Source organism: Giraffa tippelskirchi, chromosome 8 (assembly GCF_054371585.1).
Source record: "Giraffa tippelskirchi isolate mGirTip1 chromosome 8, T2T-mGirTip1v1.2.pri, whole genome shotgun sequence".
Taxonomy (NCBI): Eukaryota; Metazoa; Chordata; class Mammalia; order Artiodactyla; family Giraffidae; genus Giraffa; species Giraffa tippelskirchi.
In genome coordinates, this window is record NC_137282.1 from 67,402,962 (window position 1) to 67,418,973 (window position 16,012).

General features: G+C 54.7%; 2 protein-coding genes across 2 annotated transcripts; both read right to left on the reverse strand.

Moving 5' to 3' along the window:
• Window positions 1-4,225: 4,225 nt before the first annotated feature.
• LOC145517170 (uncharacterized) lies at window positions 4,226-6,183 on the reverse strand. The gene is made up of 3 exons (XM_081519434.1): window positions 5,843-6,183; window positions 5,131-5,443; window positions 4,226-4,878 (listed from the first exon to the last, which is right to left on the reverse strand). The coding sequence occupies exons 1-3, from the start codon at window positions 6,077-6,079 to the stop codon at window positions 4,250-4,252; spliced, it is 1,179 nt and encodes a 392-aa protein (XP_081375560.1). The 5' UTR covers window positions 6,080-6,183; the 3' UTR covers window positions 4,226-4,249.
• A 5,685-nt stretch (window positions 6,184-11,868) lies between these two features.
• Window positions 11,869-13,678, reverse strand: LOC145517243 (uncharacterized). The gene is made up of 3 exons (XM_081519514.1): window positions 13,486-13,678; window positions 12,774-13,086; window positions 11,869-12,521 (listed from the first exon to the last, which is right to left on the reverse strand). Exons 1-3 carry the CDS (start codon window positions 13,618-13,620, stop codon window positions 11,893-11,895), a joined length of 1,077 nt encoding a protein of 358 aa, XP_081375640.1. The 5' UTR covers window positions 13,621-13,678; the 3' UTR covers window positions 11,869-11,892.
• Between the last annotated feature and the right edge of the window lie 2,334 nt (window positions 13,679-16,012).

Sequence of the window (16,012 nt, forward strand, 5' to 3'; positions counted from 1 at the left end):
CAGTCGTGTCTGACTCTGCGCGACCCCATGGCCTGCAGCCTACCAGGCTCCTCCGTCCAGGGCATTTTCCAGGCAAGAGTACTGGAGTGGGTCGCCATTGCCTTCTCCGATACTCTCCTGAGGATCCTAGTTTGGTCGTCTAATTTCCTTTCACACAACCTTGGATGTCCGTATCGGGGCTTTTTCGTCAGATTGTATTGACAATTTAGGCTCTTTTCTGTTTCCGTACCCCTTTTGCAATTCTTGGTTGGGTGCGAAAATGCATTGGCATTTTGGGAGGAATAGCATCGAAGCTGTGGATTGCCTTGTGGGGCTGGGATATCATTTTCCAAATAGGAATTCTTTCAAGCCCTGAGCACAGCTTCTCTTTCCAGGGATTGGTGTGGGCTTGATCTTCCTTCTTCCATCTCTCGCCGTTTTGTGAGAACAGGTCCTTCCTTCCCTTCTGGGTTAGATGGACCCGTGGGGATCACTTCAGTGAATGGCATTGTCAGTGGGGGTGATAATTCCCTTCTCATTGGAAGACTTTGCTGTGAGTATTAGAAATGCAAGTGATTTCTCTTCCCCTTCCTCCCTGTCCATCTCTCAGAGCCACCGGGAAACAGAGGCCTCACCCAGGGTCACACAGGCCTGAGGAGGTACAACTAGACTGTTGATTCTTCAGGCCCTCAGTGCTGGACATCATCCGGGATACTCTGTGTGTGTCTTCCTCAGTCTGGTGTCCCTTCAGACCTTTCCCTAGTTTTCACAGGCTTGTTGTGTTGGTGTTCTTTGTCTGTTTGGAGACACATCCTTGATAAGCTTTGTGTTTCCACTCATTCGTCTCGCGATGTATGACCTGTCTTTTGCTTTTGTACTGAGGTCTTTCCCACAGTAGATATCTTTGATTTTGCAAAGTCCACTGTATTCTCCTGGTTTTTTTTGTGGACTGCCTTTTAGTTTTGTGTGTGAAGACTCAAAGCACGTGTCCGGTTTCGGCTCATTGTTCCTCTAGATTTGTGACAAGTTTTCATGGAGTGTTTGTCTAGGGATAACTGGAAGTGAACTCGGTGTAAGGTGTCAAGTCTCCATCTTCATTCATGTCATCCCCTGCAGTTTCCAATACCCTGTTCCTGAGTGGTATTGGAGACCTTGAGGGAAGTTTGCTTGCATTGGAGTTTGCGTTTCCACCTTGATTAACTTCACACTGTTCTGCCCTCAGGGACACTGTCAAGGGGGAGTGAGGAGCAGCCTGCACTTCCAGCAGTGACCACACGGTGGGGCGAGTGCTGCTCTCCCCTCTGGGAGCCCCAGGCCACAGGCATCCCAGTGAGGAGCCAGCTCTGTGCTCAGCTGAAAGGAGTTAGTCTCTCAGGAGCCTCTGAGCCCTTCCGTTTGGATCACCCAGGGTGGGCATTTACTGTGACAGAAAAAATTGCCCTGAATTCCATGGACGGAAGAGCCTGGCTGTGTAGAGATCGTGAGTTGCCGTGAATCAGACACAACTGAGGACACAAAAATTCAATAGATTAAAACACTTTTTGGGTGTGGGGGGGAGTAAAAGGGGGTGATGTGGGTTTTTTTGTCTTATAAAATAGCCAAGGGAAATCTAGTTTAAACCTAAATTCACATATATGGGATAGGTATAGCTCTCCGTCACCCTATTAAAAAAACTACTAAACTTTTTTGAAAGTTTATTTTGTAGCTTCCTTGAGCACTTCATTGTGAAGCTTTTTTTTTTTTTTTTTTCTGTGACTTTGGCCTCATTAAAAAGTACGGTTTGCCTTTACTGGATAATTTTGTTCATTGGTTTCTTAGGGAATCTTGGTAATATTTGAGTTTCCTGGGGAGTATGGTCACATGACCTGGCCCTGGCCAATCGGTGCCTTCCACCTCCTTGGCCACTGTGATTGGCTCCGGACTGGGGCAGTGCCCAATCGGGGCCCAGGGCCGGGCCTCACGTTAGAAGCCAGGGGAAGAGGAGCTCTCGTCCTGCTGGGGTAGGGGAAGGGGTGGGGCCGGGGGAGGTCAGGCTCCATAAGTGGGAGGGGCGTGAGGTCCGCCTGCGGCAGTTGGTGACCTTCCTGCTCCCCTCAGGGCAGAGCCGCCGGCGTGAGAATGAGGGCGCTGCTGAGCCCAGGGACTGGGATGGCCTGTTGCTGCTGTGGTCCCAGAGCTCCACCCGAGACCTGAGGGAAGCCGTCTGCCCGTGAGTCCTCTCCCGCTTGTCTGTCAGCTTGTTTGAAACATGCTGGGTTTTCTGCCCAGCTGGCTAAGGGGAGTCCCTGGAAACGCAAGGGTGTGGGTTTTGGCAGACTTCAGGGAAGACATGCCAGATGAGCCTGGGAGACTCCAGCTTAATCTGGATTCAGGAGATATCTCCTCGGGCCAGCTAGTAATTGTAGGATAAGCCTAATGAGTCTTCACAGGATGAAGAGAGTAACGTGCCAAGGTAGCAATCGATGTCCTCATTCGAGAGGTTGAAGCTGGTGCTCAGAGAAGCGGGGAACTTGGCCAGAACAAGCAGGTGTGCACCCAGACAGAACCCCCAGATCCGGCCATTGGAGCTCAGGGAGGCCACTGGTGTGGCTTGTCCCTGTGGCAGGGGCCGAGGCATGCAGCCCACCCTGATTCCTGCGGGGGCCTGACTTGGGAAGTGCCATCTGGTAGCTTTGAGACTCACCAAACCAAATTGCACTGGAGAGAGGAAGGACACCTTCCTTCATCCACCCCCCACCCCCGCCGGATTCCCACATACCCTGACCCCTTTCTCTGGATTTCGGAGCCATTTCCAGAGTCCCGCTCATATGACCTCATTCGAAGTGCACTGTGGACGAGCTGCCATCTGCAGCTGCTACCACAGCAGCCAAGGGCTTTAGCTCCCGAGTACCTCCCTTCCTTTGGAACTTGGGGGCCCTCTACTCCCCACTTGCACACCACACACCTTTGCTGAGGATTGTGGGGACCCTCACTCAGTTTGCAGCACGTTGTAGCCATCCCTGTCCTCTCAATACCTCCCTTGAAACTCAGCTTGTGAGCTCCTTTGGAGCAGCGTGGCCCACCTGCAACACTGCAACGGAAGAGACACAGCTGACAGTGAAACAGCAGCTTAGATCTGACGGCCGGAAAGCTCTGTCAAAAGGGACCTCCCTCTTCACACCGTAGAGGCTCTAGGAGCCGCCAGGGTTTCGGAACCAGTGCTGGGGCCAAAAGGACTCCACAGCTGTTTTCCTTCCTGGGGAGGGTTCTGGCTCGAGTGGGAATGGCTCAAGTCTCCTAAGGTTCTGAAAGCCCACTGTGTGCAGATTCACGGTACACAGAGAGCAGAAGGTGGAGTCCTGTCCTGGAGGTGGTCACAGCTCACGGATGAGCCAGGCAGGCAGGCAGGCAGGGCATGAGAACACCTGAGCTGCCTTCATGAGTGAATGGTGTGGGGGCAGAGGAAGAGAAGCCGGTCTGCTCCCTCGTGTGGTGCCCAGGGCAGGTTGTCCCCAGAGGAATCCCTTACGACAGTGAGGACTATCACGGCTGTTTCCCAAGGGGTTCTGTCAGTGCGTGTCTTCCCCGGAGCGGTCAGGCCGTCTCTAAAATACACTGGCCATGGGCATTGCCTCTCCTTGGAACTTCCCATCTGTTTCTCTTTTTTATGGAACAGTGAATTTCTAGAGGGGTTCTGGGCCACAAGGATGTTGGGTCATTTTCTAGCCTTCTGTCATGAAGAACGCTTTCCTGGGCGTTGGGGTGGTTTGTTGTTCCAGCTCCCTTTCTTGGCTTCTTTTGGGAGCTGGTGCAACAAGAGGAGCTCAGCCTCTGCCTTCTGGCTGAGATGGCACCCTTCAAACAGCAATGCCTGCCTGGAGATAATGATGGCATTTGCCAAAAGGGCTTCGTTTGGCACATGGTATCTTGAAAGGACGTACAACGTCCTTTCAGCTATCAAAGGCTAGTTCAAAGGACATAAACATGAGAACTCTCCAGTGGAGTCTTACAGTAGGTGGAGCGTCCGAAAAAAACTCCTTCAGTCATTTCACTGAGAGTCATTGATTGGGGACACCAAGAATATAGGAAGGAATGCAGAAGGAAAAGATGAAACTGTGTTCAGGATCGGGCGGAGGGATGAACAGGGCGTGCTTGCCTTGAATCCAGGCTTTGTTGGGGGGTGGGGCATAAAGATGGAACGGGTCTGAAACTACAAAGTGGTGATGGTAACACAGTATCACCAGAGTTACACAACAGTGTTCCCAAATTGCAACAATGATGAAAAAGTTTACTAATCCCAACTTAACCAACAAAAATACAGGAAACCACGCAAAAAAGAAAACATCACCAGAAAGGTGGAAACAAACCAAATGCAAAGCAGTTCGGGGGAAAGGAACTCCATGTCCCCTGGGGGCAGACCGAGTTGACGGCGTCCACGGTGAGCAGACAGGGATGGAGGCTGCAGAGCCGACCGCTCCCCTGGACGTGGTGTTTCCGGCAAGGGCTCTGGGTCTCTGTCCAGAGCGGGGGCTCGTTCTCCCTGCAGGGGTGGGTGAGTCATCGTGGGCGTCTGGGTGTTGCGCGGGAGCCAGGGCAGGCTCTCCCTGCCGAGGCGGTGACTCCTCCTCTGCCTCGGGTTCTCCTGCCAAAGGCCGAGCAGGTAGAGGTGCACGTGGAGGTGGAGGTTCTGGCTGAGGGGGTGGGACATCAGTGCCTGGGGCTGGGGGTCCTGCAGGCACGGAGATCCGATCTGCCCGGTGTGCTGGCCAGTACCCAGCTGGCCTGGTGTCTCTGCGAGGGCAAGTCTCGGTTCTCCATCTGCCCTCGGTGGATCCCTGGGTCCTGCACCTGGAGCCACCACCTCTGTAGGGACAGGTCTGGGAAGTGGAGCCTGGTTCCAGTTGGAGGCCAGTGCTAGAGCTGTGGGAGAAGCATCGTTTGCCCGCAGGCCAGCCTTGGCATGTGCGTATCCCGGGACAGAAAGCTTCCAAGAGATTCCCAAAGAATACCCAGGGTCGGATGTCTTTTGGGACTGAAGTGTGCAAGATGGGGGGCGGGGGGTGTGAGGCCAGCGCTTGCTGCAGGCCCAGCAGCAGCTTTCGGGGACTCGTCCCTGTGTAGCTCAGCACCCCCTCCGCACACACTCCCGTACACCAGCCCCAGCGTCCTCACCTCTGTGCTCTGGCGTGCTGGGCTCCAGGTCCTCCTGCTGCCTCAGAGGCCGGGGTTCTCGGGACTCTGGGTCGGAGCCGGGTGTGCTGAGCTCCGTGGCAGCCTCAGACTGGGCCGCCGGGTGTATCCTGGGCGGTGTCTCGGCAGCAGGCCTTCCCCGCCTCCGCTTCGCCCCCGGTGGGGCTGATGCCTCCGTGGGCACGCTCACCTGGAGCCTGCACTGGGCCTCACGGGCGGGGGGGTGGTGCTCCGACCCCTCCCTCCGGGAGCTGGATGGGGTGTCCCCGTCCTCGGCCTCATCACGTGGGAAGCTCTGCAACGACAGTGACCGTCAGCCAGCCATGCTGGGAGTTTTCCGAGCTGGGCCTGGCCAGTGGAGCCGCTGCTTCGGCCTGCTCGAACTTCTCTGCCCAGAAGGGTCAGAGACGTGTGTCTGCTCAGATCCCCACCCGGGAGGAAAGAGACCCACCTGAGGGTGTGAGGTCAGCCTGGGCGGCCGGCCCTGCCCGCACTCTCCCCATCCCGCCCAGCATGCTCTCCCCTGGGGTGTGGACACAACTTGTCCGCAGGCTTCTGACCCCACATCCACCTGGGCTTCCTTGAGGGAGACACACCCCGAGAAACCCGCATCCACACACACAGGCAAAGGACCCGGTGTTTCCGGGTGGCATGGGAGAGGTGGCCTGGCCCGGCCTGGGGCTCCCCGTGTTACCTTTCTGTTTCTCCGGGCAAAGGGCCAGAGGCGTCTCGGGGGTGCCCTGAGCCAACGTCGACAGGGTGCCCACGCACACTGCCTGTGAGCTCTCCTGAGGCCCCGGCCTCTGGGCAGGGGCAAACAGCAGAACATCTCGGCAGCAAGTGATCTGGCTGGGGGCTCCTCTCCGCTCTCGAGGCCTGGATACCCGGGTTGCGGGTTCTGTTGGGTTCTGTTGCCGGCAGGTGACATCATTTCCTGGGGTTCGTGCTGAGGTCCCTTCCCCAAAACTTCCCAAGCGAATCCCTGGGTTTCTGACTGCTCGACCACCACCCTTAAGCCATGTGCAGGCACAGTGACACCCACCCAGCCCAGCCAACAGCCCTGGGGAGGCCTGGGTGCAGCCAGGGCCTGAGCTCCGAGGGCCCCGCTGCTCTCAGACCAGGCTCCTTCTTCTCATAAGTGGTGTGGCCCTGGACAAGCATATGCCCCTCAGGGTTTCCCCAGTCTCTCCATCTGCAGAGTGGCGGTCATTCTCCCATCTGCTTCCTAGGTCTGTCGGCCTACGAGCAGCTCCATGCCTTTCCACCTGGGGCCGATATCACGTGGAGCGTGTGCGCTGAGACTTCAGAAAGAAAGATTCCTTCCTGGGCTGACACAGCACAGAATGGGGCAGAACGAGGCCTGGATGTGCCGTGGTACCCAGGAAAAGGCACTCCCCCTCCTGACTGTTTTGAGACCCCGCATCCAAGTTGGAGGACCGAAAGGAAGACTCGAAGGTCTCCCTCTCTTATAGAAAAGAGTGGCCAACTTTCTGGTCCTCTGTTTCCATTGAGATTCTGTTCAAGTGTCCCAGCTCGGCTTCTGCGGGTGGCTGAGCTTCTAATGGCTCCCTGCGTTCTTGTCTTTTCCTCTCCAAACCTTCCGTCCTTTTCCCCCTTCTGGGGTGGATGGGCGCTGTCATTGCTTCTACCTTCGAGACAGATTGATGAAAAGTCTGGACCATCGACTCCTTTCCTCTCTTTGGTTCCGTGTCTCTCTCTGGCTGTGTCCCTCTCTTTTCCTTTCTCAATTCAGTCTGTGTCTTCCTCTTTCTCTCTCGTGTGTGGACGGATGGATGCTAGGAATGCACATGTATATGATTAGATGAGGGTTATGTTTTAGGGATAGGTTAGAGGGAGAGAAAGGCTTTAGGTCGGAGTTGGTCATGGGGGAAGGGTCAAGGGTGGTGGTGGTGTTTCTTGGAATCTGAGTGCTGTGCATTCTTCGTCTCTTTCCATATGAACCCCTTCTCAGATACACCACTTGCAAGGAGTCTCTCGTGTTCCGTTTCCTCTCTTTTGCATTTGTGAATGCTTGCTTAGCTTCTCTGTTGTGAAGAGGTTCCATTGGATGGAAACCCATTGGTGTACTTCGTGTACCTCTTTCCCTTACTTGAAGAGACCCATTTCTACCTCCGCCCAGCAAATGGCAAGGAGACTCTGATGTTAAGGAGCCTTTGACCTACGCTTCTTTCTAGCTATCTCATGACATCAGCCTTTAGGGCGAGGTTTTCCCCGATATTGAGGTGGTCTGAGATCAAAACCAATAGCGTTCTTCAGATGTAGCTGTCTGGTTTTCCCATGGACATGTATTGAAGAGGCTTTCTTGTTCCCATTTGGATATTCTCCCCTTCTGTGTCAGAGATGAGTTGAGCATGGATGCTGGGGTCTGTGTCTGGACCCTCAACTTTATTCCATCGATCTGGATCTGTGTGTGTTGTTGTATTCCCAATAGCATACTGTCCGGCTCCTGCTGCTGCTGCTGCGGCTAAGTCACTTCAGTCGTGTCTGACTCTGCGCGACCCCATGGCCTGCAGCCTACCAGGCTCCTCCGTCCAGGGCATTTTCCAGGCAAGAGTACTGGAGTGGGTCGCCATTGCCTTCTCCGATACTCTCCTGAGGATCCTAGTTTGGTCGTCTAATTTCCTTTCACACAACCTTGGATGTCCGTATCGGGGCTTTTTCGTCGGATTGTATTGACAATTTAGGCTCTTTTCTGTTTCCGTACCCCTTTTGCAATTCTTGGTTGGGTGCGAAAATGCATTGGCATTTTGGGAGGAATAGCATCGAAGCTGTGGATTGCCTTGTGGGGCTGGGATATCATTTTCCAAATAGGAATTCTTTCAAGCCCTGAGCACAGCTTCTCTTTCCAGGGATTGGTGTGGGCTTGATCTTCCTTCTTCCATCTCTCGCCGTTTTGTGAGAACAGGTCCTTCCTTCCCTTCTGGGTTAGATGGACCCGTGGGGATCACTTCAGTGAATGGCATTGTCAGTGGGGGTGATAATTCCCTTCTCATTGGAAGACTTTGCTGTGAGTATTAGAAATGCAAGTGATTTCTCTTCCCCTTCCTCCCTGTCCATCTCTCAGAGCCACCGGGAAACAGAGGCCTCACCCAGGGTCACACAGGCCTGAGGAGGTACAACTAGACTGTTGATTCTTCAGGCCCTCAGTGCTGGACATCATCTGGGATACTCTGTGTGTGTCTTCCTCAGTCTGGTGTCCCTTCAGACCTTTCCCTAGTTTTCACAGGCTTGTTGTGTTGGTGTTCTTTGTCTGTTTGGAGACACATCCTTGATAAGCTTTGTGTTTCCACTCATTCGTCTCGCGATGTATGACCTGTCTTTTGCTTTTGTACTGAGGTCTTTCCCACAGTAGATATCTTTGATTTTGCAAAGTCCACTGTATTCTCCTGGTTTTTTTTGTGGACTGCCTTTTAGTTTTGTGTGTGAAGACTCAAAGCACGTGTCCGGTTTCGGCTCATTGTTCCTCTAGATTTGTGACAAGTTTTCATGGAGTGTTTGTCTAGGGATAACTGGAAGTGAACTCGGTGTAAGGTGTCAAGTCTCCATCTTCATTCATGTCATCCCCTGCAGTTTCCAATACCCTGTTCCTGAGTGGTATTGGAGACCTTGAGGGAAGTTTGCTTGCATTGGAGTTTGCGTTTCCACCTTGATTAACTTCACACTGTTCTGCCCTCAGGGACACTGTCAAGGGGGAGTGAGGAGCAGCCTGCACTTCCAGCAGTGACCACACGGTGGGGCGAGTGCTGCTCTCCCCTCTGGGAGCCCCAGGCCACAGGCATCCCAGTGAGGAGCCAGCTCTGTGCTCAGCTGAAAGGAGTTAGTCTCTCAGGAGCCTCTGAGCCCTTCCGTTTGGATCACCCAGGGTGGGCATTTACTGTGACAGAAAAAATTGCCCTGAATTCCATGGACGGAAGAGCCTGGCTGTGTAGAGATCGTGAGTTGCCGTGAATCAGACACAACTGAGGACACAAAAATTCAATAGATTAAAACACTTTTTGGGTGTGGGGGGGAGTAAAAGGGGGTGATGTGGGTTTTTTTGTCTTATAAAATAGCCAAGGGAAATCTAGTTTAAACCTAAATTCACATATATGGGATAGGTATAGCTCTCCGTCACCCTATTAAAAAAACTACTAAACTTTTTTGAAAGTTTATTTTGTAGCTTCCTTGAGCACTTCATTGTGAAGCTTTTTTTTTTTTTTTTTCTGTGACTTTGGCCTCATTAAAAAGTACGGTTTGCCTTTACTGGATAATTTTGTTCATTGGTTTCTTAGGGAATCTTGGTAATATTTGAGTTTCCTGGGGAGTATGGTCACATGACCTGGCCCTGGCCAATCGGTGCCTTCCACCTCCTTGGCCACTGTGATTGGCTCCGGACTGGGGCAGTGCCCAATCGGGGCCCAGGGCCGGGCCTCACGTTAGAAGCCAGGGGAAGAGGAGCTCTCGTCCTGCTGGGGTAGGGGAAGGGGTGGGGCCGGGGGAGGTCAGGCTCCATAAGTGGGAGGGGCGTGAGGTCCGCCTGCGGCAGTTGGTGACCTTCCTGCTCCCCTCAGGGCAGAGCCGCCGGCGTGAGAATGAGGGCGCTGCTGAGCCCAGGGACTGGGATGGCCTGTTGCTGCTGTGGTCCCAGAGCTCCACCCGAGACCTGAGGGAAGCCGTCTGCCCGTGAGTCCTCTCCCGCTTGTCTGTCAGCTTGTTTGAAACATGCTGGGTTTTCTGCCCAGCTGGCTAAGGGGAGTCCCTGGAAACGCAAGGGTGTGGGTTTTGGCAGACTTCAGGGAAGACATGCCAGATGAGCCTGGGAGACTCCAGCTTAATCTGGATTCAGGAGATATCTCCTCGGGCCAGCTAGTAATTGTAGGATAAGCCTAATGAGTCTTCACAGGATGAAGAGAGTAACGTGCCAAGGTAGCAATCGATGTCCTCATTCGAGAGGTTGAAGCTGGTGCTCAGAGAAGCGGGGAACTTGGCCAGAACAAGCAGGTGTGCACCCAGACAGAACCCCCAGATCCGGCCATTGGAGCTCAGGGAGGCCACTGGTGTGGCTTGTCCCTGTGGCAGGGGCCGAGGCATGCAGCCCACCCTGATTCCTGCGGGGGCCTGACTTGGGAAGTGCCATCTGGTAGCTTTGAGACTCACCAAACCAAATTGCACTGGAGAGAGGAAGGACACCTTCCTTCATCCACCCCCCACCCCCGCCGGATTCCCACATACCCTGACCCCTTTCTCTGGATTTCGGAGCCATTTCCAGAGTCCCGCTCATATGACCTCATTCGAAGTGCACTGTGGACGAGCTGCCATCTGCAGCTGCTACCACAGCAGCCAAGGGCTTTAGCTCCCGAGTACCTCCCTTCCTTTGGAACTTGGGGGCCCTCTACTCCCCACTTGCACACCACACACCTTTGCTGAGGATTGTGGGGACCCTCACTCAGTTTGCAGCACGTTGTAGCCATCCCTGTCCTCTCAATACCTCCCTTGAAACTCAGCTTGTGAGCTCCTTTGGAGCAGCGTGGCCCACCTGCAACACTGCAACGGAAGAGACACAGCTGACAGTGAAACAGCAGCTTAGATCTGACGGCCGGAAAGCTCTGTCAAAAGGGACCTCCCTCTTCACACCGTAGAGGCTCTAGGAGCCGCCAGGGTTTCGGAACCAGTGCTGGGGCCAAAAGGACTCCACAGCTGTTTTCCTTCCTGGGGAGGGTTCTGGCTCGAGTGGGAATGGCTCAAGTCTCCTAAGGTTCTGAAAGCCCACTGTGTGCAGATTCACGGTACACAGAGAGCAGAAGGTGGAGTCCTGTCCTGGAGGTGGTCACAGCTCACGGATGAGCCAGGCAGGCAGGCAGGCAGGGCATGAGAACACCTGAGCTGCCTTCATGAGTGAATGGTGTGGGGGCAGAGGAAGAGAAGCCGGTCTGCTCCCTCGTGTGGTGCCCAGGGCAGGTTGTCCCCAGAGGAATCCCTTACGACAGTGAGGACTATCACGGCTGTTTCCCAAGGGGTTCTGTCAGTGCGTGTCTTCCCCGGAGCGGTCAGGCCGTCTCTAAAATACACTGGCCATGGGCATTGCCTCTCCTTGGAACTTCCCATCTGTTTCTCTTTTTTATGGAACAGTGAATTTCTAGAGGGGTTCTGGGCCACAAGGATGTTGGGTCATTTTCTAGCCTTCTGTCATGAAGAACGCTTTCCTGGGCGTTGGGGTGGTTTGTTGTTCCAGCTCCCTTTCTTGGCTTCTTTTGGGAGCTGGTGCAACAAGAGGAGCTCAGCCTCTGCCTTCTGGCTGAGATGGCACCCTTCAAACAGCAATGCCTGCCTGGAGATAATGATGGCATTTGCCAAAAGGGCTTCGTTTGGCACATGGTATCTTGAAAGGACGTACAACGTCCTTTCAGCTATCAAAGGCTAGTTCAAAGGACATAAACATGAGAACTCTCCAGTGGAGTCTTACAGTAGGTGGAGCGTCCGAAAAAAACTCCTTCAGTCATTTCACTGAGAGTCATTGATTGGGGACACCAAGAATATAGGAAGGAATGCAGAAGGAAAAGATGAAACTGTGTTCAGGATCGGGCGGAGGGATGAACAGGGCGTGCTTGCCTTGAATCCAGGCTTTGTTGGGGGGTGGGGCATAAAGATGGAACGGGTCTGAAACTACAAAGTGGTGATGGTAACACAGTATCACCAGAGTTACACAACAGTGTTCCCAAATTGCAACAATGATGAAAAAGTTTACTAATCCCAACTTAACCAACAAAAATACAGGAAACCACGCAAAAAAGAAAACATCACCAGAAAGGTGGAAACAAACCAAATGCAAAGCAGTTCGGGGGAAAGGAACTCCATGTCCCCTGGGGGCAGACCGAGTTGACGGCGTCCACGGTGAGCAGACAGGGATGGAGGCTGCAGAGCCGACCGCTCCCCTGGACGTGGTGTTTCCGGCAAGGGCTCTGGGTCTCTGTCCAGAGCGGGGGCTCGTTCTCCCTGCAGGGGTGGGTGAGTCATCGTGGGCGTCTGGGTGTTGCGCGGGAGCCAGGGCAGGCTCTCCCTGCCGAGGCGGTGACTCCTCCTCTGCCTCGGGTTCTCCTGCCAAAGGCCGAGCAGGTAGAGGTGCACGTGGAGGTGGAGGTTCTGGCTGAGGGGGTGGGACATCAGTGCCTGGGGCTGGGGGTCCTGCAGGCACGGAGATCCGATCTGCCCGGTGTGCTGGCCAGTACCCAGCTGGCCTGGTGTCTCTGCGAGGGCAAGTCTCGGTTCTCCATCTGCCCTCGGTGGATCCCTGGGTCCTGCACCTGGAGCCACCACCTCTGTAGGGACAGGTCTGGGAAGTGGAGCCTGGTTCCAGTTGGAGGCCAGTGCTAGAGCTGTGGGAGAAGCATCGTTTGCCCGCAGGCCAGCCTTGGCATGTGCGTATCCCGGGACAGAAAGCTTCCAAGAGATTCCCAAAGAATACCCAGGGTCGGATGTCTTTTGGGACTGAAGTGTGCAAGATGGGGGGCGGGGGGTGTGAGGCCAGCGCTTGCTGCAGGCCCAGCAGCAGCTTTCGGGGACTCGTCCCTGTGTAGCTCAGCACCCCCTCCGCACACACTCCCGTACACCAGCCCCAGCGTCCTCACCTCTGTGCTCTGGCGTGCTGGGCTCCAGGTCCTCCTGCTGCCTCAGAGGCCGGGGTTCTCGGGACTCTGGGTCGGAGCCGGGTGTGCTGAGCTCCGTGGCAGCCTCAGACTGGGCCGCCGGGTGTATCCTGGGCGGTGTCTCGGCAGCAGGCCTTCCCCGCCTCCGCTTCGCCCCCGGTGGGGCTGATGCCTCCGTGGGCACGCTCACCTGGAGCCTGCACTGGGCCTCACGGGCGGGGGGGTGGTGCTCCGACCCCTCCCTCCGGGAGCTGGATGGGGTGTCCCCGTCCTCGGCCTCATCACGTGGGAAGCTCTGCAACGACAGTGACCGTCAGCCAGCCATGCTGGGAGTTTTCCGAGCTGGGCCTGGCCAGTGGAGCCGCTGCTTCGGCCTGCTCGAACTTCTCTGCCCAGAAGGGTCAGAGACGTGTGTCTGCTCAGATCCCCACCCGGGAGGAAAGAGACCCACCTGAGGGTGTGAGGTCAGCCTGGGCGGCCGGCCCTGCCCGCACTCTCCCCATCCCGCCCAGCATGCTCTCCCCTGGGGTGTGGACACAACTTGTCCGCAGGCTTCTGACCCCACATCCACCTGGGCTTCCTTGAGGGAGACACACCCCGAGAAACCCGCATCCACACACACAGGCAAAGGACCCGGTGTTTCCGGGTGGCATGGGAGAGGTGGCCTGGCCCGGCCTGGGGCTCCCCGTGTTACCTTTCTGTTTCTCCGGGCAAAGGGCCAGAGGCGTCTCGGGGGTGCCCTGAGCCAACGTCGACAGGGTGCCCACGCACACTGCCTGTGAGCTCTCCTGAGGCCCCGGCCTCTGGGCAGGGGCAAACAGCAGAACATCTCGGCAGCAAGTGATCTGGCTGGGGGCTCCTCTCCGCTCTCGAGGCCTGGATACCCGGGTTGCGGGTTCTGTTGGGTTCTGTTGCCGGCAGGTGACATCATTTCCTGGGGTTCGTGCTGAGGTCCCTTCCCCAAAACTTCCCAAGGGAATCCCTGGGTTTCTGACTGCTCGACCACCACCCTTAAGCCATGTGCAGGCACAGTGACACCCACCCAGCCCAGCCGACAGCCCTGGGGAGGCCTGGGTGCAGCCAGGGCCTGAGCTCCGAGGGCCCCGCTGCTCTCAGACCAGGCTCCTTCTTCTCATAAGTGGTGTGGCCCTGGACAAGCATATGCCCCTCAGGGTTTCCCCAGTCTCTCCATCTGCAGAGTGGCGGTCATTCTCCCATCTGCTTCCTAGGTCTGTCGGCCTACGAGCAGCTCCATGCCTTTCCACCTGGGGCCGATATCACGTGGAGCGTGTGCGCTGAGACTTCAGAAAGAAAGATTCCTTCCTGGGCTGACACAGCACAGAATGGGGCAGAACGAGGCCTGGATGTGCCGTGGTACCCAGGAAAAGGCACTCCCCCTCCTGACTGTTTTGAGACCCCGCATCCAAGTTGGAGGACCGAAAGGAAGACTCGAAGGTCTCCCTCTCTTATAGAAAAGAGTGGCCAACTTTCTGGTCCTCTGTTTCCATTGAGATTCTGTTCAAGTGTCCCAGCTCGGCTTCTGCGGGTGGCTGAGCTTCTAATGGCTCCCTGCGTTCTTGTCTTTTCCTCTCCAAACCTTCCGTCCTTTTCCCCCTTCTGGGGTGGATGGGCGCTGTCATTGCTTCTACCTTCGAGACAGATTGATGAAAAGTCTGGACCATCGACTCCTTTCCTCTCTTTGGTTCCGTGTCTCTCTCTGGCTGTGTCCCTCTCTTTTCCTTTCTCAATTCAGTCTGTGTCTTCCTCTTTCTCTCTCGTGTGTGGACGGATGGATGCTAGGAATGCACATGTATATGATTAGATGAGGGTTATGTTTTAGGGATAGGTTAGAGGGAGAGAAAGGCTTTAGGTCGGAGTTGGTCATGGGGGAAGGGTCAAGGGTGGTGGTGGTGTTTCTTGGAATCTGAGTGCTGTGCATTCTTCGTCTCTTTCCATATGAACCCCTTCTCAGATACACCACTTGCAAGGAGTCTCTCGTGTTCCGTTTCCTCTCTTTTGCATTTGTGAATGCTTGCTTAGCTTCTCTGTTGTGAAGAGGTTCCATTGGATGGAAACCCATTGGTGTACTTCGTGTACCTCTTTCCCTTACTTGAAGAGACCCATTTCTACCTCCGCCCAGCAAATGGCAAGGAGACTCTGATGTTAAGGAGCCTTTGACCTACGCTTCTTTCTAGCTATCTCATGACATCAGCCTTTAGGGCGAGGTTTTCCCCGATATTGAGGTGGTCTGAGATCAAAACCAATAGCGTTCTTCAGATGTAGCTGTCTGGTTTTCCCATGGACATGTATTGAAGAGGCTTTCTTGTTCCCATTTGGATATTCTCCCCTTCTGTGTCAGAGATGAGTTGAGCATGGATGCTGGGGTCTGTGTCTGGACCCTCAACTTTATTCCATCGATCTGGATCTGTGTGTGTTGTTGTATTCCCAATAGCATACTGTCCGGCTCCTGCTGCTGCTGCTGCGGCTAAGTCACTTCAGTCGTGTCTGACTCTGCGCGACCCCATGGCCTGCAGCCTACCAGGCTCCTCCGTCCAGGGCATTTTCCAGGCAAGAGTACTGGAGTGGGTCGCCATTGCCTTCTCCGATACTCTCCTGAGGATCCTAGTTTGGTCGTCTAATTTCCTTTCACACAACCTTGGATGTCCGTATCGGGGCTTTTTCGTCGGATTGTATTGACAATTTAGGCTCTTTTCTGTTTCCGTACCCCTTTTGCAATTCTTGGTTGGGTGCGAAAATGCATTGGCATTTTGGGAGGAATAGCATCGAAGCTGTGGATTGCCTTGTGGGGCTGGGATATCATTTTCCAAATAGGAATTCTTTCAAGCCCTGAGCACAGCTTCTCTTTCCAGGGATTGGTGTGGGCTTGATCTTCCTTCTTCCATCTCTCGCCGTTTTGTGAGAACAGGTCCTTCCTTCCCTTCTGGGTTAGATGGACCCGTGGGGATCACTTCAGTGAATGGCATTGTCAGTGGGGGTGATAATTCCCTTCTCATTGGAAGACTTTGCTGTGAGTATTAGAAATGCAAGTGATTTCTCTTCCCCTTCCTCCCTGTCCATCTCTCAGAGCCACCGGGAAACAGAGGCCTCACCCAGGGTCACACAGGCCTGAGGAGGTACAACTAGACTGTTGATTCTTCAGGCCCTCAGTGCTGGACATCATCCGGGATACTCTGTGTGTGTCTTCCTCAGTCTGGTGTCCC

Excerpts from the sequence above, each read along its gene's own strand:
- LOC145517243 (XM_081519514.1), bottom strand. The coding sequence starts at position 13,620 with ATGTTCTGCTGTTTGCCCCTGCCCAGAGGCCGGGGCCTCAGGAGAGCT. Across the intron at positions 13,087-13,485 it reads TTGCCCGGAGAAACAGAAAG|AGCTTCCCACGTGATGAGGC; the intron begins GTAACACGGGGA and ends CTGTCGTTGCAG. Across the intron at positions 12,522-12,773 it reads CAGCACGCCAGAGCACAGAG|CTCTAGCACTGGCCTCCAAC; the intron begins GTGAGGACGCTG and ends CTTCTCCCACAG.
- LOC145517170 (XM_081519434.1), bottom strand. The coding sequence starts at position 6,079 with ATGATGTCACCTGCCGGCAACAGAACCCAACAGAACCCGCAACCCGGG. Across the intron at positions 5,444-5,842 it reads TTGCCCGGAGAAACAGAAAG|AGCTTCCCACGTGATGAGGC; the intron begins GTAACACGGGGA and ends CTGTCGTTGCAG. Across the intron at positions 4,879-5,130 it reads CAGCACGCCAGAGCACAGAG|CTCTAGCACTGGCCTCCAAC; the intron begins GTGAGGACGCTG and ends CTTCTCCCACAG.